This window comes from Scleropages formosus, chromosome 7, assembly GCF_900964775.1.
Source record: "Scleropages formosus chromosome 7, fSclFor1.1, whole genome shotgun sequence".
NCBI lineage: Eukaryota > Metazoa > Chordata > Actinopteri > Osteoglossiformes > Osteoglossidae > Scleropages > Scleropages formosus.
The window spans coordinates 30,011,314-30,038,498 of NC_041812.1; the positions used below are offsets into that span (position 1 = coordinate 30,011,314).

A 27,185-nucleotide genomic window follows, 5' to 3' on the forward strand; every position below is an offset into this window, starting at 1 on the left:
AATAATCACAATTTCTCGGGATCGGATGGTCTGTTACGGCTAGTGGAAACCAGTGGAAAAGAATGGCACCACTGGTGTGTAAAAATTAAGTTTCCATCACACGTCTGCATGTTTTTTCAGTAAGTTTTGTTAACCGATGAACTTGAAGTATAGAACCAAGCAAAGTACCAAGCTGTTTCGTGTACAGTTATTATGTTATCGTATGTTTATTTCATATGAGATAAGCGTTCATGGTGGCGCAGCGGGTTTAGCCTCTGCCTGCTCTCTAGTGGGTCTGGGGTTCGAGTCCCGCTTGGGGTGCCTTGCGATGGACTAGCATCCCGTCCTGGGTGTGTCCCCTCTCCATCTAGCCTGGCGCCCTGTGTGGCCGGGTTCGGCTCCGGTTCGCCGCGACCCCACTGGCGGCTTCGGTGTGTGTGTGTGTGTATAACGGCGTTTATTCTCGCCACTGATGTTTCATTTTGTTCTTCATAAAACTAGTGCAGCCGGATGCACATTAAATATTATAAAGCGAAATACATGTAAAATCAATTACATAAATATTTATTCAATTTCATGTGAATATAATTTGCATATTTAAAAGATACGCCGACAGATCACGTATTCACGGTCGGTTTCAACAGTAAACTCATGCTTAAAAATTTAAAAAAAGGTTCTTTTTTTACAAGGAAAGTAACAGATTAAGTGGTGACATTAATATTTTCATATTAAATTCACACAGACACGATGTGTTGCTCTTTTCCACTGTGGAGAAAACGTTAGTGAATGAACCATTGATGGGGGAGCGACAAAGAGAATCTCTATAATTTGCGCACAGTGGCCGATAAATAAAATGAGCTTTCGGGCGATATTTAGTTAGAAAGATTACAGTAAACTTTCGTCGCATCGTCACGCATGTAATCGCTGTTGTTTAAAAAATATATAATTTTGTCGATTCCGGCGCCTCCCCTCCATTGTTCCGATGGAGGATGCAGGAAAGGCAGCCATTTTGCAGAGTCCCCGTGCTGGAAGGTGTAGCTGAAGAACATTGCTCAAGAGGGAGAATTTCATGAGGCAAATTTTGTTAGTTATTTAGTGAGCTTCGGTGCTAACGGTCACCTTCGTTCACCACACGTAGTAGTACCGCTCGGCAGTTTCCGTTTACTTTCTTTAAAAAATAAGGTACAAGGGTAAGTTGGAACTGTTTATCTTGGCTTGTTACACAGCTCGCCGCCTCAATAACAACAAGGCGTCATGACGAAGTTAAACATGCAGGAGCGTCCAGTATTTATTTAGAATGGAGTGAGTGCGTGAGACGGCGTGCTGCGCTTATCCCCCCCTCCCCTCTTTTGTTTACAGGCTATTCTAATGTTTGTCGTCAGCGCTTCGCTTCGAGCTGCTATATCGCTGCAGGAAGTCAAGTTAGCCGGCTAAGCTAGTTAGCTCGTCTCGCGCACGTCACGGGTGCTTGTTTTCGGGGATCGTGCCGCTCGTTGTAAGGCCACATTTCGAGGTGCAAATCTAATGAGCCGGCTGTCTCGGCCAACTGCTCGCTTTTCAGTCAGATGCTCGTAGAGGTTCTGTAACCAAGTGAAGTGTGAAGTACTCGAGTCTTGTTTGGTGGGTAGTCATCATGATGATGATGATGTCTAACTGTCGTGTTCTCGGCCTGGCCTCAGACTCGGGGAGTTGCTTTTGAGAAACGCGCTGACGCCGGTCCGAGTGACTTGACGTGTCGTGTTCGTTGTTCTCGAAATGCTGCTTCACGTTCTTTTTGCCGCCTCGGAGGCTGCGAGGACATGACGTTGTCGTTGTGCCTCTCTCTGGCCTGCCTGCCTGTCTGCCTCCTGCCGTCCGCCCGCCAGTCACATGAGGGACTCGGGAGGCCGTCGACGTCGGTCGGGGAGGGGGAAGGGACGGCGGTCCGCCTTCGCTCCCGGCTCCATTTTCAGCAGCCCGACTGCCGCTACACGACGGAAAAAAGGCGGAACGCGAACGAACACACTACACTTCGGCCACCGGCTTCGGCTCGCGTTTGAGGCCCAAGTTACGTCCTAATGCGGAAAAGCCCCCCGTTTGGGTGTGGGCTGAGTTGAGTCCCGACCCGTGTTCGCGATGGAGGGCAGAGGCAGAAGGCAGAGACGTGGTTTCTAGGCCCATGGCGCTCAAACACTGTCCGAATGGTCCTTGTATAGCTGTGCAATGAATGTAAAGCAAACATGGCCGACCCGCTCCTGGCAGGTATCGCATGAACTACACCATGACTGCCGTTTCTCTTTCAAAGAACTGTTGTCATGTAAAGCATCCTGTTCAGTCACCTAACCTGCACCTCATATTTTTTCGTTTTTCCTACGTTAGAAGTTCAAGATTTTTCACGTAGGCTCTACTTTATTGAATCAGGGCATGGTGGTGGGGAGGTCTAGCGTGGCCATGGCATCATCATCCTACATTTCCAGTTTTGCGGTTGAGGGATGGCGGAGCATTCTTTGCAGAGGAAATCTCACGAAAGCATTTGCTGCAAGTGGAACACAATGATCGAGGAATTGAGAAGAGATGCAAGCGTCTTTGAACTTATACGTTAGGTCTGATTTTGTGGAAGGTAAACTGGATCTCACCGTCCTTTCTTAACAAATGCCAAAGGTATATGTACAGTATGAATATCTTAGTGCAGAGGCTCACAATTGATTGCAAAGTAGCTGATAAGATATCCAATATGAGTAAAGTATCTGTACGATGATGTTGAAGTAAACTCGCTGTAACATAGTTTTCATGATTTTCACTGTAGATGAGGGTTCAGAGGTAGTTTCTTTACCTTCCTCCATACATGTCTTTGGACTATGGGAAGAACATGCACACTGCCACTAAAGTACTCATAAACATGCAGTTTTTGTCACTGTCGAAACCTGAGTTGCAGCGTGATCCTGTATTCCTCAGAATTCCTACCAGCTTGGTGGAGGAGGCAGAGTTGCATGTTCTAATCCAGACCGTTCCCTTAATGTTTAGGGAGTGACTACTGCGAGAAAGACCTTATTCTTGTTCCTCTCAAAACGCATGCAACTGGGTCACTGCCGTGAAAAACGCTTCTGCAGGAATGCAAGAAATGATCTACATTTGTGCTTATGATAGAAATAATACACTTGGAGGGATGGTGTGCTTAGTCAGTCTTAATTATTTTTAACCACTTGACCCTCTTACTGTTTGTGAAGAACTGGAAGAATGGGATTTTTTTGACTTTCCCCATCTTTGCCGGCACTTACTCATCAGGACCATAGTCAAGCAATTCATCAGACAATGTCATGGTCCTCCACTGCTCTGGAGTCTTTTGCCTCTGCTCTTCATGTAAATTCAGTGCTTCTGGCCAACTTTTTGTATGGAAGTATAAAGTCTGCTTTAAGTTTCTTCTGATGTGCTAGGTTTTTTCCCCACAGAAATATCTACTACACACTTGAGCACAACTCAGGTTGGGCTTTACTTTTTTCAGGAATAAGGTGTTCCTTTGCTGTCAGACTGGTGCATGATGCGTAACCTGAGGTACCTAGAATTGTCAAACCTTTCGTATGTTGATTCTGTGATGACTGCGTTTGAATATTACGTATCCAGCTTCCTTTGCCCCGCCTACTCCCTGTATACATGGGCCTACTTACAATATGGCTTGGGCTTGCATGTATATTTTAAGTTATTCTATCATTGTGCTGCAGTAAACAGTGTACGAAGAACTAGTGCTTCTCTGATCTTGTGTGTTGCAACATGCAGTTCAGAATCTCTTTTAAAAAAGTTGTCCAATGACTATATAAATGTGTCCCCAGTTATGTGTTAATCTGACACCAGTGCCTCAATTTATGGTTTAAGAACAGTTGAAGTAGCTGTATGTGAATGGAGCTTCTGAGCTACAAAATATTCTTGATCAGTTCTGGTTTTATAGTTCTGATAAGAATGAATTTTTAAAAAAAAAAAAAAAAAAAAAAACAGTTGCACAATCAGTGCCTTACAATGTATCTAATTGCGCAATACTTCTGAAAAGCCATATGAGCGCACACATATTTCCAGATCAGTGACTGTCTGATTGCATGGTGTATATAATTGCCACCTATACTTAAGGAGCTGCCATTTGCTCCAGTTCAGACAGAACATGGTGTGAAAATGTTAACATGGAGTTTGTTCTCTGTGGTCTTTCATACAGTCGAGTGGCTAACATTTTATGAGCTTTGGTTTGAATGGTAAGTATCTTTTATATAATTAGCTGAGTAGTTCTTCATATTGTCTTTCGTTCCCTTCCATATTAGTTTATGGCCAAACTGGTGCATCTTTATTCTGAATTTAGTCATAGCTATTTATAATGTGGAATCCACATACTGGCTGTCTATTATAGCAGGGCCAGACTTGAATGCCCTGTCTAGTAACTGTTTTTAATCTCTTGGAGTCTTGTGCATTTATTTACTAATAAAACTTAAAAAGAAACACTAGATTCTGTCTAGGGGTTGCAAAGCTCAAGTTTTGAGATGAAAAATATTGGCATCTTTTAGATATTGCTAGACCTTCTGGACATATTAGTCAGTATTGGGCAAGGAATGTTAAGTAAATTGGATATAAAGCAGCACAAATCAAATTGATTAGTCATGCAGTGCTTAACTTCTGCCCTGTTCTCAAAATATAGCTCAGTAATCATAAGATGTCAGTTGCTAGTGATAGGGGGCAGCTGTTGGCTGGGAGAAAACACAATGGCTCAAACATAGTGGATGGGATTGGTAAAATTTCTCATTCAGGTAAATGTATGTAGCTGAAGTTTTAGCTTCTAAGTGTGTTTTTAAAAATGGATTCTTAAATTTGCTCAGATTAAACAACCTCCATCCTATTTTTGGAAATTATCAAATGCGTTGACCTGCTGTCATGTACTAAATGGTTTTCTTTTTACTCTATTTATAGTCTTGTATGTGTTGTTTTTAGTGGTATTCTGAATGTTTTGTGCTACAGAAAAGTAGATGTTGGTTTTCCTGACCCCTAGGCTTTTACAGAACAGTTTAGTGTTTCAGATGAAACAAAGTGGGAATTGTTTTCTGTTGGTATAAGAATCTTATAAATGTCCATGATTCAGAGATATTTTGTTGACTGGACATTTTGTACACTAACTGGTGGTTGTCACAGCAACAAGAATATTTTCAATGTACATTCATGAAGGTGTAGTATGTAGATCAGTGCTGTTCTCGCTTAGAAATGTGTGGTGGCCGAATGGCACACAATCGGTGGTAGTTGGGTTGTACGTGCTTGTTTTAAATGGAAACGTGAACTGATGCTGGAGCTCAAGAAATGCTGCTACACTTGAATATTCTATTGCAGATTTTATCTGTCATGTTTACATAATTCTTTTTTTTTTTACTTTTGAAAGAGCTGTCTTGCTTTTCTTGTCCTTGATATGAAAACCTTTACAGGTATGCAGTGCTCATTTCACCTCTACTATAATCCTTCAGATTTAGTATTTTTTTTTTTGAGATTGAAAGACACCTAACAAATTTGAGCCTTCATTTTAATCCCATATCCATTTTGTGGCAAAGATGGACCTGATACAGCTCATGCCTTTTTGTATCTACAGGTTTTAATAAATACTCTGAGCATTGGCCCAAATGACATTTCTTACTTGGGTTTACATAAGTGTGATTCAGGCATCTTGTGGCTGCTGCCTGTCGCTCGTAATAAATGACAAAGTAAAGTGCTAGCTTTTGTACTGTTGATGAAAATAATGAAAATGAGGTCCTTATTGTTCTTGTATTGTGAATGTTAAATATTGCAGAGTTCAGAATTCTCTGTCTGAATGATCTAAACCGAAAATCCAGATACGGAAGTGAAACTGGTGTATTAAGTGGCGCTGTGTGGGCAAGTGTGCTCAAAACAGCAAGTATCATACGTGCTGTGGTGTACATTTCATCTCGTTTGACGTAATTTCTTATACAAAGTCGTGACGCTTGAGAAAGACCCAAACACGTTTTTGGGATCCAGTTTGTGAAAGGACATGGTTCAAGGGCCATATTGCAGTTAGCTTTTGCAAAATTGAAATTTTAGGGGGGGGAAAGGCAAGAAAAATGTAATCAGCTGTTGCTTTTTTACATGTGATGTCAGTCACTGTGGGACTTTTCAATTCCCTACAGTTGTTTGAGACAGCATAGTCAAGTGTTTTCATTGTCCTCTTAACAATTTGGTAAATACATTTGCAAAAGTTTTGATTTTGCCTTTTTTATGGTGAAGTTGTGGTTTTGTGTGTTGGGTTAGCAATAGAAATATTAGTGGTTACCATGTTATCCATTAAAAGGTATGTTAACTTTATTAATCAGCATTAAAATTGCTGGTATGTTATTTATTTTTGCTATTGCACATTGCCTCAACAGCTTGAGTGAAAACCTTATTACACTGTTAGTCAGTGACTTGTATTTCCCCAGGCAGTTGGTTAGCAGATATTTAAACCCACCTACATAGCTTAGTCTAAAGCTGTAATAATGAAAGTACCAGTCTGAACACCAGTGCAGTTTTTAACGGTTTGTGTATGCTTTTTATAATGTTGTATTGCAGGTTTCTATTTACATTCTAAACATTTTAAAAGCTGAAGAATGTCACTGTCAATTCTCTGGAGTAAATTACATATTTTTGCTTACTCACATAACCTAAATTTGTCTCTGTTTGTTGTCGTAAATGTCCATCTTGACTTCTTGTTAGCCCCCCTACAATTCCTGTGTGTAGACGGGCAGTTTATCATAATTACAATCACCATGCTATCGCACTAGTTTCTAATTGTTTCATTTTTTTTTATAGAAATACTGCATGTTTTTAAAGATTTCATTGCATGTGTATTATGCTGATAGTCTTAGACGTGCTTTTTCAGTAGCACAAGTTACAGTACTGCAACATCAGAATTAGTCTTACTAATCCCCATAATTGCATTAGTGCGTTAGTGCAGGGGTGATGTGTAAGAGTTGCATGTCAGCAGGGTTTTGGCTAGTGTGAAAACATACAAGGTAAACAGCTTTTTATTTATTCTATTCCATCAGTTTGTTACAAAAGATGGGGATGTGTAGTGGTAGTGGTGAGAATTCTGGGGGCAAAGGTGCAGTTTATCAAGGGAAGTCTTTAGTCTGCTGCAGAAAAGAACATCAGCAATTTAAGATCCTGTTGGTAGCTTGTTCACAACAGGGTATTTGTGATGGCAAGGAAAATTAGAAAGGTAGACCTGGAGTCTTGCTAAGAGTCAAGAGTTCTGCGCTAAATGGCTTTGCTGAAATCTAGGGACTAGTGATGGAATATATTTATTGTATTGCCCTCCCAAACCAAAAGTTGTTTGGTGGAAAGGATCCATGATTTTAAGATGTACAAAATTTCAAAATGGGCACCATTATCTGGACTTGTCTGGTTGCCCAGGGGTTCACATTTATAGAGGAGATTATTTTGGCTTTGCAAGTTGGAAAATGCATAGAGAAGCAACACTGTAAAGGGTGGGTTGTTTGAATGTCTTAGATGTAGGTGTCTTTGGAAAAAGTTGCAGCTTGTAGCTACTTGTGAGAAATGCATTTTTAAGTATTTTTTAATTTTCAAGCATTGGGTAACCTTTGCATCAATTTGAGAGTCACAGTTGGAGTCATAACTGAATTTTAGAATTATTTAAAATCCTAATTCTTTAGCTGGAGGTGTTAAACTCAGCTGCCTGGGAAGATCATCCATGTAGCTTTTTGTTAAAATTTATTTTTTAAGATTCATGGTTCTAGCAAGTACTTAACTGTTCATTTTTAACTAGAATGGTGTTAATAAAATCATTTTATTGCCATAGTTGTTGGTATTTTATAGAGAATTTTCTGCAGATAGATCAGTTCTGAAACTGATTGTCTAAAAACAGATTAATGCCATTTTATTAAACATGCTTTGTAACTTTCACTAACAAAAATTAGCAACAGAGGAAATGATTTACAATTTCTACATACTGTTATATCCTCATAAGTTTTGTTTAGCTGCAATGTGCAGCAGTTCATTCCTAAAGAGCAAAGAATCATGGGGTCTACTGATGATTAACAAGACTTTTAGGACCTTACAAATTATAAAAGGAAAAACTCCTGGCAGCTGCAAATCAAGGGAGCAAAAAGGCTTTCGGATTGAAGTTTTTCTACTGGATTACCAGTCATCAGATGGTGTGATACCTGACGTTCACTACCCTGTCTGTTTTTATGTTTTTCTATGTTGTGTTGAACAGTCCTGTTATTGTTGCTTGGCTGTAAAGACGCTCTCTGCAAACCTGCTACCGAGGGAGTTGGGGTGTAATATCCCCCGTGGCTTGAGCACTTATGCTTTTGAAGCAGGGATTTGCTACAAGCGGTAATGTCTTTGTGTAATGGCCCTCCAGCCAACTTTCCTTGTAGAAGGCATGCTTGTGCTAATTAAATGGAAGTGGCCAAATTAGTGTTGTTTGAATTGGAAAGGACCTTCAGGAAGTTCAGGCAAAATTCAATTAGTATGTTCTACTTTTGTGGTTTCCATAATGGACAAATAATTTCAGAAACTAACTGAAATTGCCGTAACTCTTTAAAGCTGGTTAAAATGCTTGAGCTGTGAGGAAAAATGCTAAAATGCTCATGTTGATTATTATGTGAGGCTTGTCGCAAGGGTAATATAGGTAACGCAATTGTTAATGTTTGGTTAAGTTTGGAGCAAAATGTTTAAAAGTGAAACAGCTTTGTCTGAAAGCAGTAGGTTTTTGAACAAACGATTTAAAACATGGCTGAGAATTATCCTGTGTATTATGGAATTTAATGCTGAAAGGTGGCGATACCTGTTAATATTGCATCATTGATCCTTACAAGCTTTGTATTAAAATCCCAGGTTGTTGGTGGGTGTAAAAGTACATGGGTTAACTTATTACTTCCCTGACTGTTTCCTCGCAGTGTTTTTTTGAGTGCTTGATTTTGATGTTTCATTATAGTAATAATCACATTTGTCAATAACTAAAGTTACTGAAGTTTTCTACATCAGACCCAGAATGTCGTTTTAAATGCTCTGATCATTATTCTCTAATTGTGTTGCATGAATCTTACCAACTTGAACAGGCTGACTTAAATGGGGGAATTTACATTTATTCATTTAGTTGATGCTTTTCTCCAAAGCAGCTTAGAATATTAAGCTACTTATTTACCCATTTATACAAGTTTTTTTTTTTTTTTTTTTTATAAACTGCAGCATTTTAGAGTAATTGCCTTCGTCAAGGGTACTGTAGTTTGAGGTAGGATTCAAATCTGGATCTTTGGGTTCAAAGACAACAGCTGTAACCATTATACTACCACCTTCCCAATTTGTAACTTTTGTTTTATATGAAGGCGAATTAAATTTGCACAGTATTTGTGTAGTAATGATGTAAAAGCAATCTTAGCCATTAAGTGAGCAGTTCACAGGGAAGAGTCTCCCAGTCTTTATTGTGCCGTTTTCAATCTTTTTTTTTTTTGTGGCAGAGAAAAAACTGCTGTCATACACATTTTGACTTAACATTAAATGCGTTTCAGTGCTAATGAATACTACATAAAAACACATGGCAAGGGCCTTTTTCTTCCGGTCCTCCTCATCCCTTTTGAAGTTGCTTTTTCCATTCCTGCTTTTCCCATAACGCTGTAACCAAGTTTCGTCATTTCCGCGACTTTTTGTGTGCCTTTTTTGTAAGTCATATTTGTCTTCTGTGCTGTTTGGTGTATTTCCGTAGTGATTGTCAATCTCACTGGATGGATAGCATCGACCCCGATGTCCTGTATCTGTCCTCGGAGCAGCACGGGCAGCCACAATGTGAGCTTCCCCATACTGCCCTGGAGGTACCAGTTCTCGGGGGGTAAGAATGATCTTTCTCTGCTCCTCCCTTTTGCCTTTTGCCCGCAGGGCTGACGCATGCTTGCAATGGAGTCAGCCAAAGCTGTACTTAGATTCAAGGCCAGTTGGTTTCTACCGATGGTTGACGCTTGACTGCTGCATGGTATTGTCCCTTATCATGTCCACACTGGGAGTTAATAGGATTTTTGTTAAATTTGGTTTTGGTGGAAATGGAAAAAATTCCTATTTCATTCAAATACGTGGAAGTTTGGGGAAAAAGTGTTTTCCTAAGGTCTGTTATGGACAAGATTTAAAAAAAAAAAAAAAAAAATGACAAGTCTCATTTTATTGTGAAGGCTTCCTTTTTTAAAAATGTTTGCTCTGTTGTGCATGTATTTTTTTGAGGTACAGGTTTGCTGCTTTGACACAACCACACTAGTCTAGTGTTCCCATGACTCCTGCTGCTGAAAACAGGGGAACGTGCCCCCCCCCATACCCAATTGTTTTTCGTACTGCGCATTAGTCCAGGATTACACATTCGTCACTATCCTCATTCACTTCAGGCTGTCACATGCTCTTATCAACATCAATCTGACACTCTATTTATCTGACACTGCACCCAGTACTGCTTGGATAGGAGAAACGCTCACAAAAAAGCAAACCCATCAGCATTTTGTATTGTGGACCCTTGTGTGACTGCGTTTGGCCTTTGGAACTCTGCTGTTCATCCTGCCACTAATCTACATCCACATTTGGGACAGGGAGGTTTCTCCCAGTCTGTACTGTTGTGTATACCCACTTGTGTATGTTGTTGGTTACTTCAGTTTGTGTGTGTGTTTTTTGTTTTTGTAGTTACTTTGGATCATCTTGGACATCCAGCTTTTTTCCTTTCTCCTCATTTTGGATTTCTTTTTTTTTTTTTTTTTTTTTCCTCCATTTAACATTTTGTGTAAAATTTCACTTAAAAGATTGGGGTTGGTGTTTTCTCGTTTCTTGTTAGTTTCTTTGGTACAGCTTTTTCCCCTCTCGGTTTGGGTTTTTAGTGCTTTAACACAGCAGCATGGCTTCTTTTAAACTGGACTTCTTACCTGAGATGATGGTGGATCATTGCACTTTGAATTCTAGCCCAGTGTAAGTAGCAGCCATTTGACTGGCAATGTTTCTTATTTCTGACAGTTTGTGGTATCTTTGCTTTGAAAAGGAACTGAAGTGTTGTGGGTGAAATTTTTTAATTGTTGAATCCAAGCAGTCTTCAAAAATTTACTTTTTTTTAAAAAAAAAAAATTTCAGAAAACAACTTAATATCCAGTATGGCTCAGTGTTAAGTCCCTAACCCCATTGAGATCTGATTGTCACTTTGTTCAGCTCAATTAACAATTTCTGAAGCAGTTCTCTATACCAACAATGGCCTGGACAATATGGAGACATTGTCAAAATTATAAGCTTTAATATAGTCAAGTATTCACTGTGATGTTATAGTGATTCAGTATATTCAGAAATGTTCCGTTTTATTAGTTTATGTATATATTCCTGCAAGTGATTGAGAGTTTAGAACTTTTGACATTTAAGCAAGTGGTCCTTTTTTGAAATTTTAACCCCCCCAGACAAAAGTGAGGCAAAACATCCTAACATTTAAGCTCTGTTTCTTCTATTGTTCTCTCTTGCTTTGTACCCCGGCAGTACCACTTGTAGTATTAATTGGCAGAGTGTTGATCTTCAGTACTCATACAAGAAGTGTAAGTGTTCAGTCCTGTTTCCTTGGTCTGGGAAACAGTTTTATGTATGTTTGCTGTTTTGAACTCCCTGTGCACTCACATTGTTTTGCTTGGACATCAGGTAGGTGTATCTGGTGGTTTTTAGTCAATGGCTCTCTGTCAGAACTTTGGCATTTCCATCATTGACCTCTCAGTAACTTAAAGGGTTTCCTGAAGAACTGTTATCAGTATGACTGAATTCCATCCCTGCTCTTACATGGTATTCACTTCTTGCTGCCCTAGAGTAGCCAGATTCAGTGTTCAAGCAAAACATTTAACTTGTGTGGTCATGTTTTTAGTTGACCTTAGGTGTACACATGTTCCTTGTGTTTTTTGCTACTTGAGTAGGGATATTTTCAGAAAAAGGCCCCATTTTGTGCTTTTCCTCAGTAACGTGTTGATCATTGTAACACTTTTTAGACACAAACGGGTTCTGCGTTAAATATAATGTCTTTAAGGCTGTTAAAGTATATTGTAGCTTGTGGGATATCACTGCTAAGAATTGGGACTTGACGAACTAAATACCACCAAAAATGTCTACAGTAACGACAAATTCTGTCTCAAACAGCAGTGTTCCTGGAGTCTTATAACCATGATAGGTCTTTATGTACATTGCCTTCAGTCTTTATCTATTACTACATACGTAGTAATAGCTGGTAGCGCAGCGGTTAGAGCTGCTGCCTTTGGATCCGAAGGTTGTAGGTTTGATTGCCACCTCTCTCCGTAGTACGCTTAAGCAAAGTATTTACCCTAAATTGCTCCAGTGAAATTACCCAGCTGTATAAATGGGTAAATAATTGTAACCTTAACACTCTAAGTCCCCTTGGAGAAAAGTGTCAGCTAAATGCATAAATGTAATAGTTGCATTCAAGCAATGGCAAAAGGTTTTCAGATTTACTACTCAAGCTATAGGACAGTTTAGTGAAAAATAATTTGTCACTTATTGCTTTACAAATATCATTCCTTAATACCTGATCTTAGTCAAAAAGTTACCAAGCATTGTGACCATCTAATGGATTTAATATGTTGAGTGCCACTTGACAAATATAATAATACATCTCTGAAACTATTATAGATTGCATTAACATTGAGAATTTATTCAGTGAATGGGTTTCAGTTATATGATATTGTATGCTGTATTGCATAGCTAAAAGCAACTTTGTAACTAGAAGGGCTGGCTTCAATATAGCGGTTATGTCTTGAGGAATTTGGAGGCTTGAGGTTTTTTTGTCAGTATTCATGATGTATAACTGAAATTAGTTAGCTTATCTGTGTCCGGGCCATCCAACTTGATCTCTTCCTAGTAAAGTGACTTTTTGTTGGTCTTTTTCTTAGTCATGTTATGTTGGCCTGTTAGCCCATATTCACTTCATCACGCTGCATTATTTGAAATACTATTACCAAAATAATTCTCTAATTGCCTTTCTTTTTATGACTAATTTATTCAAGTGACAGGCAGTTGAGGAATTTCTGAATGGTTTTTCCATAATTCAGAATTTAAACCACTCAATGAATTATGCTTTTACCTTGGTGGGAATGTGTAATAATATGTATGCTCTGTCTCATCAGTGCATAAATGGGAAGCAAAACTAATACAGCGTGTATGGAATTTCAGTTGGTTTTGATTCCTGTGATGCTGAATGCTTGAAGTCAGGACAATATTTGCAACAACATCCAATGATTCTTCAGTCACTTGCTCACAGTATCTTCAGATCATAAGTCTGGTTTGGACTGTAACTGGTGCTGTATTTAAATTTTTGCCTTTGATCTGCAGAATATGATCTTGTTTACAATTTTGTGCTGTCAGTCATAGTGCTGTAGTGTAGAGGAAGCAAATGTTAAGACATAAGGGGTTTACTGGCTCCCCCACCCCTTTAGTATTTAAGTGTTAAATGGGGTTGTGATCTCCTTTCTGCTCTTATCTTTAAAAGCAATATAATGTGTAGTGGATAGTATAGTGGTTAACTACTTGATCACTGGCCTGGAAGCTTACACATTATTGCAAAATTTAAAATAACTTCATGCAAAATAGTAAAAATTTTGGCATAAATGAGTAACGGTAAGTCACTTTGAATATAAATGCCTATTAAGTAAAAATGTTATGTTAAGACAGTAATTATGATTTTTTGTTTCCAGAGCAAAGAAAATGAATGGGACTCTGGACCACCCAGACCAGCCTGACATGGATGCCATCAAGATGTTTGTGGGCCAGATCCCTCGATCGTGGACAGAGGAGCAGCTCCGTGAGCTCTTTGAACCCTATGGTGCAGTCTACGAGATCAATGTGCTGAGGGACAGGAGTCAGAACCCCCCACAGAGCAAAGGTTAGTCTAAAGCTTCTGTTTTTCCTATTATGCTTTTGATTCAAGCCAGTAATCCCTTAATTATAATTAAGGGATTGTAATTCCATCCGTAAAGCCTTAAAAATACAATGCCAACGCTTATTGGTCATAAGAAAGCAAGCCTTTGTTACTGCTGATAGTAAATTATTTTTGGAGTGCTGTGAGGCCAGAGCCCAATGACGGCACAATTGTTGTACCACTGCAGCTTTTCCGTAATTGTTAGGAAACGTTGTTAGAAGGCAGCAGAAATATATATTAGAGGCAGAGAGTTCATAATAGAGAGTAATAATTCTTGGAGGATCAGCTCTTGTCCTGTTGTGTTTTAATCACTAGAGGGGGCCAGCACCCCACCAGCTTGGCCCGGTATTAGTCAAGGCATTCTTGTGCCACATGACTTAACTAGGAAAACACCAGCTATTTCTAGTGCAGTAATATACCCAGTGATCTTCTCGTGTAACCATCAATACGTGTAGTTGGCTGGACACATTTTCAGTAAAGTTTTCAGTTGTTCCATTACTTCTAATGAAATCTCAATCCTTGACATGCATGTAGACTAGGATTTAATAGTATTTTAATTACTAGGTTCACTTAGTACAAAGAAATTAATGTGGCATAAAGTTACCATTCTTTTTAGTATGCCTAATATATTAAGGTGGCATATGTAATTAAGGTGGCTTAAATCTGTTTGTATACCCTTTTTTTGCAGGTTGTTGTTTTGTAACGTATTATACTCGTAAATCAGCATTAGAAGCACAAAATGCCCTCCATAATATGAAAATACTGCCAGGGGTAAGTACAGCTTCTCTCTGGTACTAGAGCTAACCAATGTTAAAATTATAAAAAAAAAAAAAAAAAAAAAAGACATGTATACCTACAATAGTGTATGGTCAGTTTTTCCTCTCATCTAATAAATTGGATGGTTAAAGTTTCTGTATGCGATGCTGTGCTCCTCCATAAAGAATGTCATTGACACTAAAAAACTGTGCAAACTAGAATCAATGAAGCGTTTGCGTTTTGCGTGTAATATGTATATTGTCAGACGTATCTGTAGCATTTTAACCTGAGTACCTACGGTAAGATGCATTTTATGAAATCCTTTGTGTCACTTTTCTTATGTAGATGCATCACCCAATCCAGATGAAGCCTGCAGACAGTGAGAAGAATAATGGTAACTATAAGTCTAAATATTCCAATAGGGTTTGGAGTACGAATAAAGGAATGAACATACCACAGACTTCCTTTTTCTAATGATCCCTATTAGGACAGTGCACAAATCAAGAAACTCTATCTTCCCTGCTAAAAGCTCTGCATTGTTTTTCATTTTTTTCGTATGAATTCATCTATTCGTCCCTGAGTTTGCATGGCCAACCACGTTTTTGCATTCTTTCATGATATTGTGACAGTGGCTTCAAAGTGTTATTTTGAGTTTTTTAGTGCGCGTGTCATATATGGTTCTTTATGTATTGATAATGAAATATTGGTAACGTTGATTTAAATGTGCATTATTGTCCTACTTTGACAGCTGAACCATGTGTGCTTTTCTGTTTTGAGTTTTCTAGGTTGGTTATACATAGCAAACTAAACGTAGAGGTGCACTGGGTCATCTGATCAGAAGCATACCTAATACCCTACTTGCCAACAGTGCTTGTTGTATTTCTGACTTTCTTTCAGCAGTCGAAGACAGGAAGTTATTTATAGGAATGATCTCAAAGAAGTGCAATGAGAATGACATCAGGCTTATGTTCTCACCATACGGACAGATTGAGGAATGCAGGATATTGCGTGGACCAGATGGACTGAGCCGTGGTAAGGCAGCTTCATCCCACCTCCACTTATAGCTGTAACATGTTGAGGAATGTGCTCTTTGAGGACAGTTATTTTAGACTTTGCTTTGTGTAATGATCTGTCTGCATGTGTATTGCAGGCTGTGCATTTGTCACCTTCACAGCAAGGCAGATGGCTCAAACGGCCATAAAGGCCATGCATCAGTCACAGACAATGGAGGTGAGAGCAAAACGTACACCACACAACTTCAATTTTTTTAGTCCATAGTAAGAATTACATTACAAGTAATCCTGCAAGTATGATTGCTACACAACCATAAAACCATATTTAATGTTGTGTTCTGCAGGAATTGGGTTACCTTTTCACAAAATTACCTAACTTACATTTACAGTTTTTCCTAATTTTTTAATTCTAGTTTTGTTTAATGGAGAACTTAAGTGTAAGTACTGCATGAAATGAGGTCCATTGTAAAAGTGTAGTTTTAAGACTGCATCTCCATACCGTTATGCACCGCCCTCTCTCGAACATAGGGCTGCTCATCCCCCATTGTGGTGAAGTTTGCTGACACCCAGAAGGACAAGGAGCAGAAACGCATCGCCCAGCAGCTCCAGCAGCAGATGCAGCAGCTCAATGCCGCATCCATGTGGGGGAATCTAACAGGGTTGAATTCCCTTGGGCCACAGTACCTTGCAGTAAGTGGTTTCTCTCCCCGGCTGTAATATCAACTGGGGTTCTCTATTCCTCTTCTTTTTTGTTACTAATGTGTGCTGATTGTTTTCTTTTTTTTTTTTTTCTAAAACCTTAAATAAGAGATTGAATTGTGAACTTTTTTTTGAGGGGGGTAATGTTGAAACTGGTTAATTTGGTTGTTGAACACAGTTTTTGAAATTGCATGACTGGGAAAGACTTTTTGCAATATTTTAAATGGAAATAAAGTTTGGTTTCTGACTGTCATAATGAGGCTGCAGAAAAAAATTAATGAAATATGCACTTTGTGCATGTTAGGTTTCATAATGCTTGGCTTCATAAAGGACATGTATTACACATTAAAAAAAATGCCCTCTATAGCCATTAGTGTCCTATCCAGTTGGCACTTTTTGACTCTGTGTGCTGCACTGTGGTTACACACCTATGTTGGACTGGTCTTTTCAAAATATCTGATTTGGCTGCAGAGAGACAAGGTTCTTCAGGTTTTCTATATTTTTAATTTTGGTTCTCAATCTATGAAATTTGAACTGTGACATGACTCAAGTCCAACACAGATGTCAGGCATTGTTTTGATGTTAGTGCTGCTCCATGGGTGTGCTGTGAAAATCTCTACCACCTTTTTCTGTCTTTCCTTCCTTCCCCTCTTTCTTTCTTTCATTCTTTCTTTCTATCTATCTCTCCTTTTCCTTCTGACTTTCAACTTTTCTCCTCCTCTTTCTCCAGTATTCACCAGAATGGAAGCAGTCCTGACGCTGTCTGTTCTCTGTTTTGGTGTAATGTCTAGCTTTATTTGCAGCTCCTCCAACAGTCGGCATCCTCTGGGAACACGCTGAACAATTTGCATCCCATGTCAGGTAACCCTCTCATTCTTTTTCTGGTATTTTTTTTAATTTATTTTTTAAATACATCTGGGTTCTTGCTCTGCATAATCACCAAATCACCACGATTTATTATGAAATGACTCTTGTTCGAACCTGCAGGTAATCCTAGGTGGCAGCTCTGGCAATCAGATGATCCTGCCAGGACAGCCCAAGTAACATTTCCCTAAAACAGAGGTTGAGGTGCCTGTCTCTGACAACCTGAAAGCAGCAGCTTGGTGTCCTTAAGATTTGACGTGTAATGTTTTGTTGGTACTGCAAAAATTCCAGTGGTGTATCCGAGTGACAGTTTCAGGATGTCTGTTTTGTAATATCGTATTCACAAAGTGGTATCAGTAATAGAATAATAGTCGTAGAAGTGCAGTTAATGTATATATGTACATTTTGGCTTAGTACTTCTTGAGGAAATGTGCAAGTGTATAGAGATTAGTAAATGCTTTGTTGGTCCCGAAGGAAATGGCATAAGACTGTGCCAGCATGCATACAATAAAGTATGACAGAAGATACCGGAATAGGAAGATACCACACCCAGTCATGCACAAATATATGTGCAAATAGAAGGGGAACTGCAAATAAACAAAAAGCAGCACTGACAGTTCAGCATGCCCAGTGACTGCTCTAGGGTGCCTTCTCAGAATTCTTCTGACCATAGTGCTAATGTCACATGATATTTTCATATTAACAAGAAAAATGACATGAAAACATGCAGGGCACATTGTGTGGACAGACAATGACTATATTCATTTGTGTTTATTCTGCAGATTTTTGTCTCAACCACAATACGTCTGGTATTACATTAACTTTTGTTCACAGCTAGCATAACACCCCTGGTTTCATTCACTGCTGGCGATCTCCATCAGGTCACACATTCCAAAACCTGTTTATAGTCTCTTCTGCAGCCCACCTGGAACATCAAACCTCCAAGGGACAAGCATAGGCAGCCTGCTCAGGAGCAGCAGGGGGGATGTCCTCTGTGCACAAAAAAAGAACTCTGTGGCTGTCACAGCTGCAGCTGTGTGTGGGATAAAGCATCAAGTAAAGCAAAAGCATAACAAATAAGCTCCACGGCTGCTGTGCAGAACGGAACAGATGAAACATTGGTGTAGCTGTGGCAACGAAACTTTGCTAGCAAATCTGCTGATGTCGCTACAGCAGTACAGAAAGACAAACACAATGTAAAAGTACATAGAAATGGCGCAAACTGCTGATCTGGCAGCCCCCTAGTATGACTGTACACGTTGAATGAAAGCTCTCTCTGCTGTGTTGTAGGCTTGAATGCTATGCAGAACTTGGCGGCTCTTGCAGCAGCAGCTAGTGCAGCCCAGTCCACCCCAACTGGCTCCAATGCTCTCACCACCTCAAGCAGCCCCCTCAGTGTCTTGACTAGCTCAGGTACAGGCCAGCAGGTCCATTCCTCTCAGGAAGTTTATAAGGGTTTGTTCAACATATTTTTCAGCACCATATCCAACATTTTCCTTTTGCTCTACACTGATGTTTTTACAGTCAATATGCAGTTACTACAAAGGGCTCGATATTCAGTGGAAACTCGACTGCTGTGAGCAGTGTCTGATCTGATTATTTTCTTTGTGCTTACAGCAGGGTCATCTCCCACATCTAGCACCAACTCCTCAGTCAACCCCATGGCCTCTCTGGGAGCCCTTCAGTCCCTTGCAGCTGGTGCTGGGGCAGGGCTTAACATGGGTTCGCTAGCTGGTGAGCACAGCCCGCAGTTCAGAAATGCAAATTCTTGTTTCGTCACCTGATTTTAAACCGGTTTCTTCAGGAATTTTCACATGTGTAATTCACTAGGGTCTGCCTACCTGTATTTTAATGTTACCCATTTTTTATATTGAATATAGCAGCACAGTGGCACAGCGAGTAGCGCTGCTGTCTTGCAGCGCCTGGGTGGTGCAAGAGGACATGGGTTTGGTCCCTGCTCAGTCTCTGTGGAGTTTGCATGTTCTCCCCGTGTCTGCATGGGTTTCCTCTGGGTGCTCCGGTTTCCTCCCACAGTCCAAAGACATGCTGTTCAGGTTTCCCCATAGTGTGTGTTCCACTGATGTATGGATGAGTGACCCATTGTAAGTAGTGTATGTGGCAGTGTAAGTCACCTTGGTGAATAAGGTGTGTGGCCTGGTATCCATAGTATCCATTGTAAGTCGTTTTGGAGAAAAGCATCTGCTAAATAAATACATGTAATGTAAATGAATAAAGTCACAAACCACCTTTTTGAGCATTAATGTTATGACTTCAGGTGACTTCCACAATGATGGGAAGCCATGGAGTGAACCTGCCACAGAGCAGAGATGGGGACATTGTACTTTCAGTCCACTTCAAATATGTACAACAAATGTGCTAAATTTTGGTTTTCTGGAAAATTTTGTGTAGCAGGATCCCATCCTTTTCTTAATCTTTAGGTATGGCAGCTTTGAATGGAGGACTCGGGAGTGGTGGCCTGTCCAACGGCACGGGCAGCACGATGGAAGCACTGACACAGGCATACTCGGGTATACAGCAGTATGCAGCTGCTGCCCTTCCCAGCTTGTACAACCAGAGTCTGCTGTCCCAGCAGAATGTGGGTGCTGCCGGCAGTCAGAAAGAAGGTACGTGTTTTACCAGGCGCTGCAGTTAAGAGGTCTGCCTCTGCCACAGCCCGTTCATTAATTCTTAATGCCGGAAAGGAGTGATCGATTTTGCTGTAGTTTTACACTTCTACCTGTTAACTCGTTTTTCTTCAGTTCATGTCTTCTACTGACATATCCCTCCAATCAGTTTCAGCCCAGCCTCTGTTTTTCAGTTTCATGTGATGGACTGTCAGTAAATTAATAGTATCGTAGCCTTTTATTCAAACAGGTGACGATATGTAATTTCAGTAGGAATGTTTAAATGTGTTGTCACCTTCTGCTGAGGATTCTATCTTGTTTTAAATCTGCTGCAACAGCAAGTGAGAATCGGACAACGGGTAAGGTTTTACAAATTTTTGAAATATTGCTTCAGTAAAAATTTTTGATGTGTCATAGCTAAACAAGAAGAAATCCTTAACAGAAGGCCCTAATTTTTCTCTAGTTTCTTTTGGTTAATATAGCCAGTGTATAACTATTCTTTGTATATAATCACTTATGCGTAAATTGTTGTAACTTTCTCCATTCTCACAGTTTTCTGGCCCCATAACCTTTTATTTACATTATTTCTCCTTGCCAAGGTCCTGAAGGTGCCAACTTGTTCATCTACCACCTACCCCAGGAGTTTGGAGATCAAGATCTGCTCCAAATGTTCATGCCATTTGGAAACGTTATCTCTGCCAAGGTGTTCATCGACAAGCAGACCAACCTTAGCAAGTGTTTTGGTAAGAAGAGAACAAAATTTTTTTCCTAAATTTTTTCACCATATTATGATGCGGCTGGATCACATTATAGGAATTATGAATCTGAAAAAAGTTTGACTTCCTTATGGTTAATAAGACTGTGGTATTGTTTGCTGACAAATATTGATAGTAATCATATCACAAACATACTTTTGTAGCACAGAATTAGGAGATGCTATGACGGATCTGTTCATGTAGTTGTAAAGCCCTGCAGCCCCACAATTTCCCTTAAGTGTTAACCTCTTTGAACAGGCACATCATTTAAACTAATTAAAATCTCAGTAATTGACAGCTGTTAGAAATGAGAAAATGACATTCAGCACTTTTAACAGCCAACAAACTGGGATTGTCCAACCAGTTGGGAAACTAGTATTGGAACAAATTTGGTGTTTATGAACAGTGTGACTGACATGATGTTTGTTGTGTTTCTAGGTTTTGTAAGTTATGACAATCCGGTCTCATCTCAGGCAGCCATTCAGTCGATGAACGGTTTCCAGATTGGCATGAAGCGACTAAAGGTTCAGCTTAAGCGATCCAAAAACGACAGCAAGCCATACTGAGTGCTTTTTCTCTCAAATGGACTTGGTTAGGAAATGTTTTCTGGTAAGTGGAGTGTGAAAGTAAATGACAAACCCCATTGAGTATTTCAAAAACCTACATTCCTCTGGGGTTGCCTGTGATTTTTCTGTAATAAGGAGAAAGAAAAGCAACAAATGTTAATTTCAAGATTTTGTTCAACGGAAAATGGGTACTTTTGTTGTGGTTTTCACTTGAAAAAAGTTTTAAGATGCCACATCACATAGGAGTTTGCTGTGTAACAATTAAGTCTAAAAGGTGTGTTACACATTGAATTCTTGTAGCCCAATTTTTTTTTTCCTCCTGCTGTCATCCCTTAGATGAAATTCATAGCAAGGACACATTGAATAAGGCCTTATGTTTTCTGGAAAAATTTTTTCCCCTTATTTTCCAGTGATGAAACCCCCCCATTAATGACTCAAGATGTTTGCCCCTGTCCTAAATTTGTCTGAACACGCACTTGAAACTAGAGGACATTTAGACATTTTCACAACTCTGAAAAAAACTCCAGAAGTGTTCTGTTTTATGCAACATTTCTGGCCCATTATCCCAAAATGTGTGGATAAATTATATCCTGTGACTTTTATGAAGCTTATGGAAATTTTGTATAATGTTTTTCTGAGAAGCACTATTATGTATTGTTTAAGATTGTTTAGAAAGAGTTGAGCACAGCTGATTTCAGGAGTTTGTTTTGGAAGCTGTGGGGGGTGTTCCTTTCTGCCCTGATAGTTTGTGTGGAAGTAACGTTCGAGTGCATTTGATACTATACAGACACACACTTTTTACTAAGACTTTTATTTTGCCTGGAAGTACTGATTTGATGCTACAAACTATGCACTCTTGGATTTCTTTAAATTGTGTGTGTTTTTAAGGTTAAGGAAGACATTTGTGGTTACAGATCCTGTTATGGCTTTTATTATACCACAAGCATTTCTGCCCTATCAAAATATACCCTTTGGACTTACGTTTTCATCATAACTTTCAGGTGTGGAAATGTCTTGAATGTCGCTCCTCTATTTGATATTACCCATAATATTTTCTTGCAGCAATAATTTAGTTTTTTTTAAAGAGTTGCAGTGAGGGAGGGTGAATCTTAGTTTGAAAATGTTCTAATTAGAGAAATTCAGTGATCAAAATGATACCACTGTAAAGGTTTCTTTTTGTACATTTGGTTAGCAACTAGTCATTCATCAATATTAAGACTAGTTTGTGCTACCTCTTACCTTTCAGACACAGACGAACCCACAGTACCCATTAATTTTCCTATACATTTTTTTTTAATGTGAGTATATACACAAGTTCTAAAAGCTCCTCAGTCTTTTGAATTGGTGACGTAAAATAAATGTTATGTACTTAATAAAAATGGTAATGACAAATGGAGTTCTTAGACATCCAGGGTCATAAAAGGTGATTTTTATACAAATGGAGAGAAATTGTCCAGATGTATATTTCAAAATTATGCCTTTTCTATTTTTATAGGGGTTTTATATTTCTCCTCAGTGCTGGAGACTATTTATTGCGTAAATTATTTCTCTGAATTAAATTAATAAAAATTTTTACTTCAACAGTATTTTTTAGAATTCTAGTGTTCAAATTGGTTAATGTATTGATATAAATTCGGGTGTGCAAGGTTTAAGATATTAACCTTTTCACTTAATGGTGTTTATACACAGTAGTGAAAATGGTTAACTATAAATGGAATGCTGTACCATGCTGCTAAAGATTTCAAACCATTCTTGGTTTTCAATATGAGTCAACTTGCACAGCTTAAATCAGTGTTTGTATTATTAGATGTGTACACACAGCTCTTCTGCCCCCTCTACCCATCATGATCTCTTCACAAAAGACAGTGATAACAGGAAGTTCAGCAGTTGATACAGAATAGCATGGCCAAATAGTGGTTTTAGAGATTTTTTTATGTTTGTGAACGGCTCTTTCAGACACTATTTCTAAGTGCAATAGAAGCTTTATAAAAAACAGCTTACTATATAATGTGTACAACAAAGTGTTGTACATCCTTACTAAAGGCACATATTCTTCAAATTAATAGTAAATTAAGTTAATAAAGTAAAATCTTTTTATCTTGATGTAAGCTGATCTGAAGCCTTAACTTCTTACCTTCTTTGAATATGTAAATAATGTGCCAAATGATTTCAACTAGGCAAACTTTTCCTTGGAGGCAAATATTCTTATAGACCAGGCATGAAAACATGCACGTTATAAAATGCCAGTTCTGTTTTTTTGTTTTTGTTTTTTTTTTTATTGCCTTTGTTTACATATTTCTTCACTGTTAGCGCTTTCTCAGTTGAGTGGTCAATGTATAGTAACAATGCACAAAATTTACCAACATTGATTAAACCCCACATAACCATTGACGACTATACGCTTAGCCTGGTGACTTTCAGGTGCAGCTTTTGTGTAGTGGATATTTCAGCAGAGCTATTGCTTGGCACACCATGCAAAAAGGGGAAAATTTAGTTCATGCAAGTTGGTATTCTCACCCACACACATATACATGCATCCCATGCATCCACACACACACACACTCTCTCTCTCCCCCCCTCTCTGTCATATATAAATATATATATATATATATAAAAAAAAAATAGATCTTATATTGTGTGTGTATATATGGTTCTGGCCTCCGTTAATGAATTTTTTTTTCCAAGTTAATATAGTAGAAAAAAGGCTACTCATTTGTCAGTTATCTTTTGACAGGGATTACTTTTACCATTTTGTCTTGAAGAAAAGTTTCCTCTAAAGCAATACCTACCATGAAAACACCAGGTCACAGATTTATCTGGACTAAGCAGTCTGTGTGGTGTCTTATTGTGTGCTGTCAGTTGTCATCTGTAGCCTCCTTAGCATGTTGCTCATAACCCCCCTGCCCTTTTGTCTGTTCTGCATTTATTGTTCAGTGTTTAAACAATGTGTGAAGTCCCATGCAAAGATAATCATTTGTGATCTTCCTTTTCCTTTCCTTGTTTCATCGCTGCTTTAACTAGGTTGTTCTCCCTGTTGTTTTGTTTTATTCTAGATATCTTCGTTCCCGTTTGTTCATCGTTTGCCTAGCATGTCGATGTGACGTCAAAAGTTCATCGTCCAGTCGTTGTCCTCTGCGCTTCTCTGATGCTTGAAATTTCATCTTTGACACTTAACTTTTGACGCTTATTAATTATATAAGGTTTTTGTTTGTTTTTGTGTGCTCTTCATTACTGTTGATAGTGCTGCCAATTCAGTGAGTTAGAAAGACTGCTCTTTTTCAAGAAAAATGTATAAAGTTACATTTAAATATTGTTACAAGCAAAAAGAAAATCTATTTTTCTAGAACTTCCTAACGTAACCACTAGATATTGCAAAAGTGTAATTTTTGTAATAGTTCAGCTTGTTTAGAAGTTTTTTTTTTTTCTTTTTCCCCTTTTGTGTTTAGAGCAGTCTTCCTATTCCTTTTTTGTCAGAAACAAATCAATTTATAGAATTTACTTTGTGTGTGTGAGTGTGGATGTGTTTTCCTTGTTAACGTTTTAGGATGTCATGTCACATGCTTAAACTGAGGATGACTTGTAATTTTGTGCTAGCTTTAGTTGACATGATGTATCTTTGGGAGTTCATATGAATAGTGTCATTTCAAAACATGGATTTGCCTTTTTCTCTTCAGTGTGTCCAGCCACCACAAGCACATAATTTGCTTTTCTTTGGAAATCAGCATTTGTCTGAAGTAAATATAAAAGAACTAAAATGGGCAACTGAGTTACTTGTCACAATTTAGTTTAGCATATATCTTGCATGCGTACTTTTCGTAACTGCACTGAAATCTTCAGCAAAATGTGATTTATTTTTGTTTAGAAATTATGAAAAAAGAATAAACTAGTGCCAAAAGATAGCATGTTACTGTTGGTCACTTTTTTGCCTTTCCCAGTAGTTAATCCTTGCAATTAACATTAGTAGTGGTTTTGTTTAAGATTTACTTAGTGTTGCTGTGACTAATCAAAACAGGTGCCATTTAAATTCTTATCAGGTGAGTTTAGATTATTTGAGACCCTGGTATGAGGATTGTGTGCTGTCTAATTGAAACATTTTTTCATCTATCAGAGTTCAGAAAGATTGCTGTAGGAGAAGAGGGTTGTTTGTCATCAGACATTGAAACATTAGTGTTTCTGTCATATTAGTTTTGGTAATTTTTCTTAACTTTTGAATGTGCCCAAATCTTCAGGCTGCATATATTCATGTTGGGATTCCAAATAAAACATCCATCCTATCATACTATAACTTACACGTCTCATTACTGACCCTAGTAAAGATTATTGCTTTGAGGAAATTTTTAAGTATTTCATTTAAAAAGCATTTTGAAGTGTTGTGTAATGTTCTATACTGCTTGTTAGGCAAATATTGCATCTGATGTAGATTAGTTTGTGCAACAAATTTCACCTCAATGTTTTTGAATGGGAGACAGTTTTGTCTTGCGTTAATACATGCATTTTGTTTTTCAAAAGGCACAACTCATCTCAATATGTTCCATGTTAACAAGTGCTTAATTTGTTTTGATGGCACACGGTATGTTCTTGTCAATGAATTGGGGGGTATGTTCAATTACACTTTTAAAATTTTTATTTCACCTTGAAATTACAATATTTGGAGCTGTGCTTCACATGGAGCAAAATACTGCATTAAGGTCTGCAGTGGTTTCAGGGTGTTTTCATTGTACACTATGTTTAAAACCAGGGATTTGTATAGCACATGCCTTACAAAGCTCTTTGAGTGGGATTTTCCTTTGTGATGTTACTTATTTCCCTCTTTGTTATAAATTAGTATGGTGTGACAGTCAAAACAAAAAGCTGTTTTTAATCTTAAATTGGTTCTGTAAATTCTGAAGTTAATGACATTGGGGGTAATCAAATTTAAAACGATTTTCCTCTATTCGGGAATCACAGGCTTCTTAGATAAGTATACTTTGCTGCTTTAGTTTGATGCCAAAAATATTAAGAATCTCTGCTTTTGTGGACATAGCCCCACATCCCCATGCCTTGTTAATGTAGCCAGAATGTTAAAGAAGCAAACAAAGTGTAATCTTTTGGTAGATGAGTTGGTTTTAGTTGAGACTAGAATTTTTAGTTTCCGGCTGCTCTTTTTTTTCCTTTTTTTTGTTTTGTTTTGTTTTGAACGAAACCTGTGGAGTTTTAAGTATAATGATTGATTGTATTTCAAAATAGGTTTTGTACAGTTTCTGCCTTTTCTACTAGGGAAAAATGTTAATCTGTTTTACAATGTGAAATCAAAAGTGAAGCCTTCTAGAATTTGCCTCTATGACCAAACTAAAGTCTGTCCTTCAGTAATATTGAACATTGGGTGAAGACAAATGCCAGTGAAGCTTTTTGACAAAATGCTTTTAAATTTTTTATGTAAAGTTTAGGAGTTATTGAATTTAGATTACTTTTTAAATTTGATTTCTTTAGACTGAGTTTGAAACAAGCATTTGTTTAAGCATAAATTGACAGAAGTAGAACTCTTGGTATGGGGCTAAAAACACTGAACTCAAGCTGTCATTTTGTATGCCATGTGTGGTACCTCCTTTTTGTTTTCGTATGATTAAATAGTTTGAAGATTTATATGCATTTGTCTGAATTTCTTGTCTTCCTTACATTAGCACAAACTAGTACAAGGATTTAGATACTGTTACATCCCTAGATGTCTAAGAAAAGTTTATGCCAAATGACAATGTAGATTATCCATCATCTGTAGCCTAGGCACCACCTTACCACTTCAGAATCAGAACAAGCTTTATTGCCAAGTATGTTCACACATACAAGGAATTTGTCTTGGTGACAGGAACTTCCACAGCACAGACAGAATGACAGTGACAAGACAGATGAGAAGATAAGAGTATGTGAATAAGGGATAAAAAATATATAAAAATATGAAGTACCCAATATACAAAAATACACTAGATACAAATGCAAGGGAGTGTGAGTAGGAGATATGA

At 38.4% G+C, this 27,185-nt stretch overlaps 1 protein-coding gene across 7 annotated transcripts; it reads left to right on the forward strand.

Moving 5' to 3' along the window:
* Positions 1–974: 974 nt before the first annotated feature.
* On the forward strand, positions 975–26,425 carry celf1 (cugbp, Elav-like family member 1). 7 transcript variants are annotated; one of them, XM_018743345.2, is made up of 15 exons: positions 975–1,169; positions 9,698–9,820; positions 13,689–13,876; positions 14,601–14,683; positions 15,014–15,062; positions 15,566–15,700; positions 15,819–15,898; positions 16,210–16,371; positions 17,172–17,241; positions 18,535–18,657; positions 18,862–18,978; positions 19,683–19,868; positions 20,468–20,611; positions 21,062–21,232; positions 24,243–26,425. In XM_018743345.2, the coding sequence occupies exons 2-14, from the start codon at positions 9,717–9,719 to the stop codon at positions 21,187–21,189; spliced, it is 1,569 nt and encodes a 522-aa protein (XP_018598861.1). In that variant the 5' UTR covers positions 975–1,169; positions 9,698–9,716; the 3' UTR covers positions 21,190–21,232; positions 24,243–26,425. The 7 variants fall into 7 exon arrangements, with proteins under 7 accessions (XP_018598861.1, XP_018598863.1, XP_018598865.1 ...); XM_018743347.2 differs by having other exon boundaries at positions 18,865–18,978; XM_018743349.2 differs by having other exon boundaries at positions 17,184–17,241.
* The last annotated feature ends 760 nt before the right edge of the window (positions 26,426–27,185 follow it).

What these genes read in the sequence shown, in the direction of transcription:
- celf1 (XM_018743345.2), top strand. Translation starts at nt 9,717, where the DNA reads ATGGATAGCATCGACCCCGATGTCCTGTATCTGTCCTCGGAGCAGCAC. An exon ending in GAACCCCCCACAGAGCAAAG is followed by an intron (nt 13,877 to 14,600) that starts GTTAGTCTAAAG and finishes CTTTTTTTGCAG; the next exon opens with GTTGTTGTTTTGTAACGTAT. An exon ending in TGCCGGCAGTCAGAAAGAAG is followed by an intron (nt 19,869 to 20,467) that starts GTACGTGTTTTA and finishes CTCCTTGCCAAG; the next exon opens with GTCCTGAAGGTGCCAACTTG.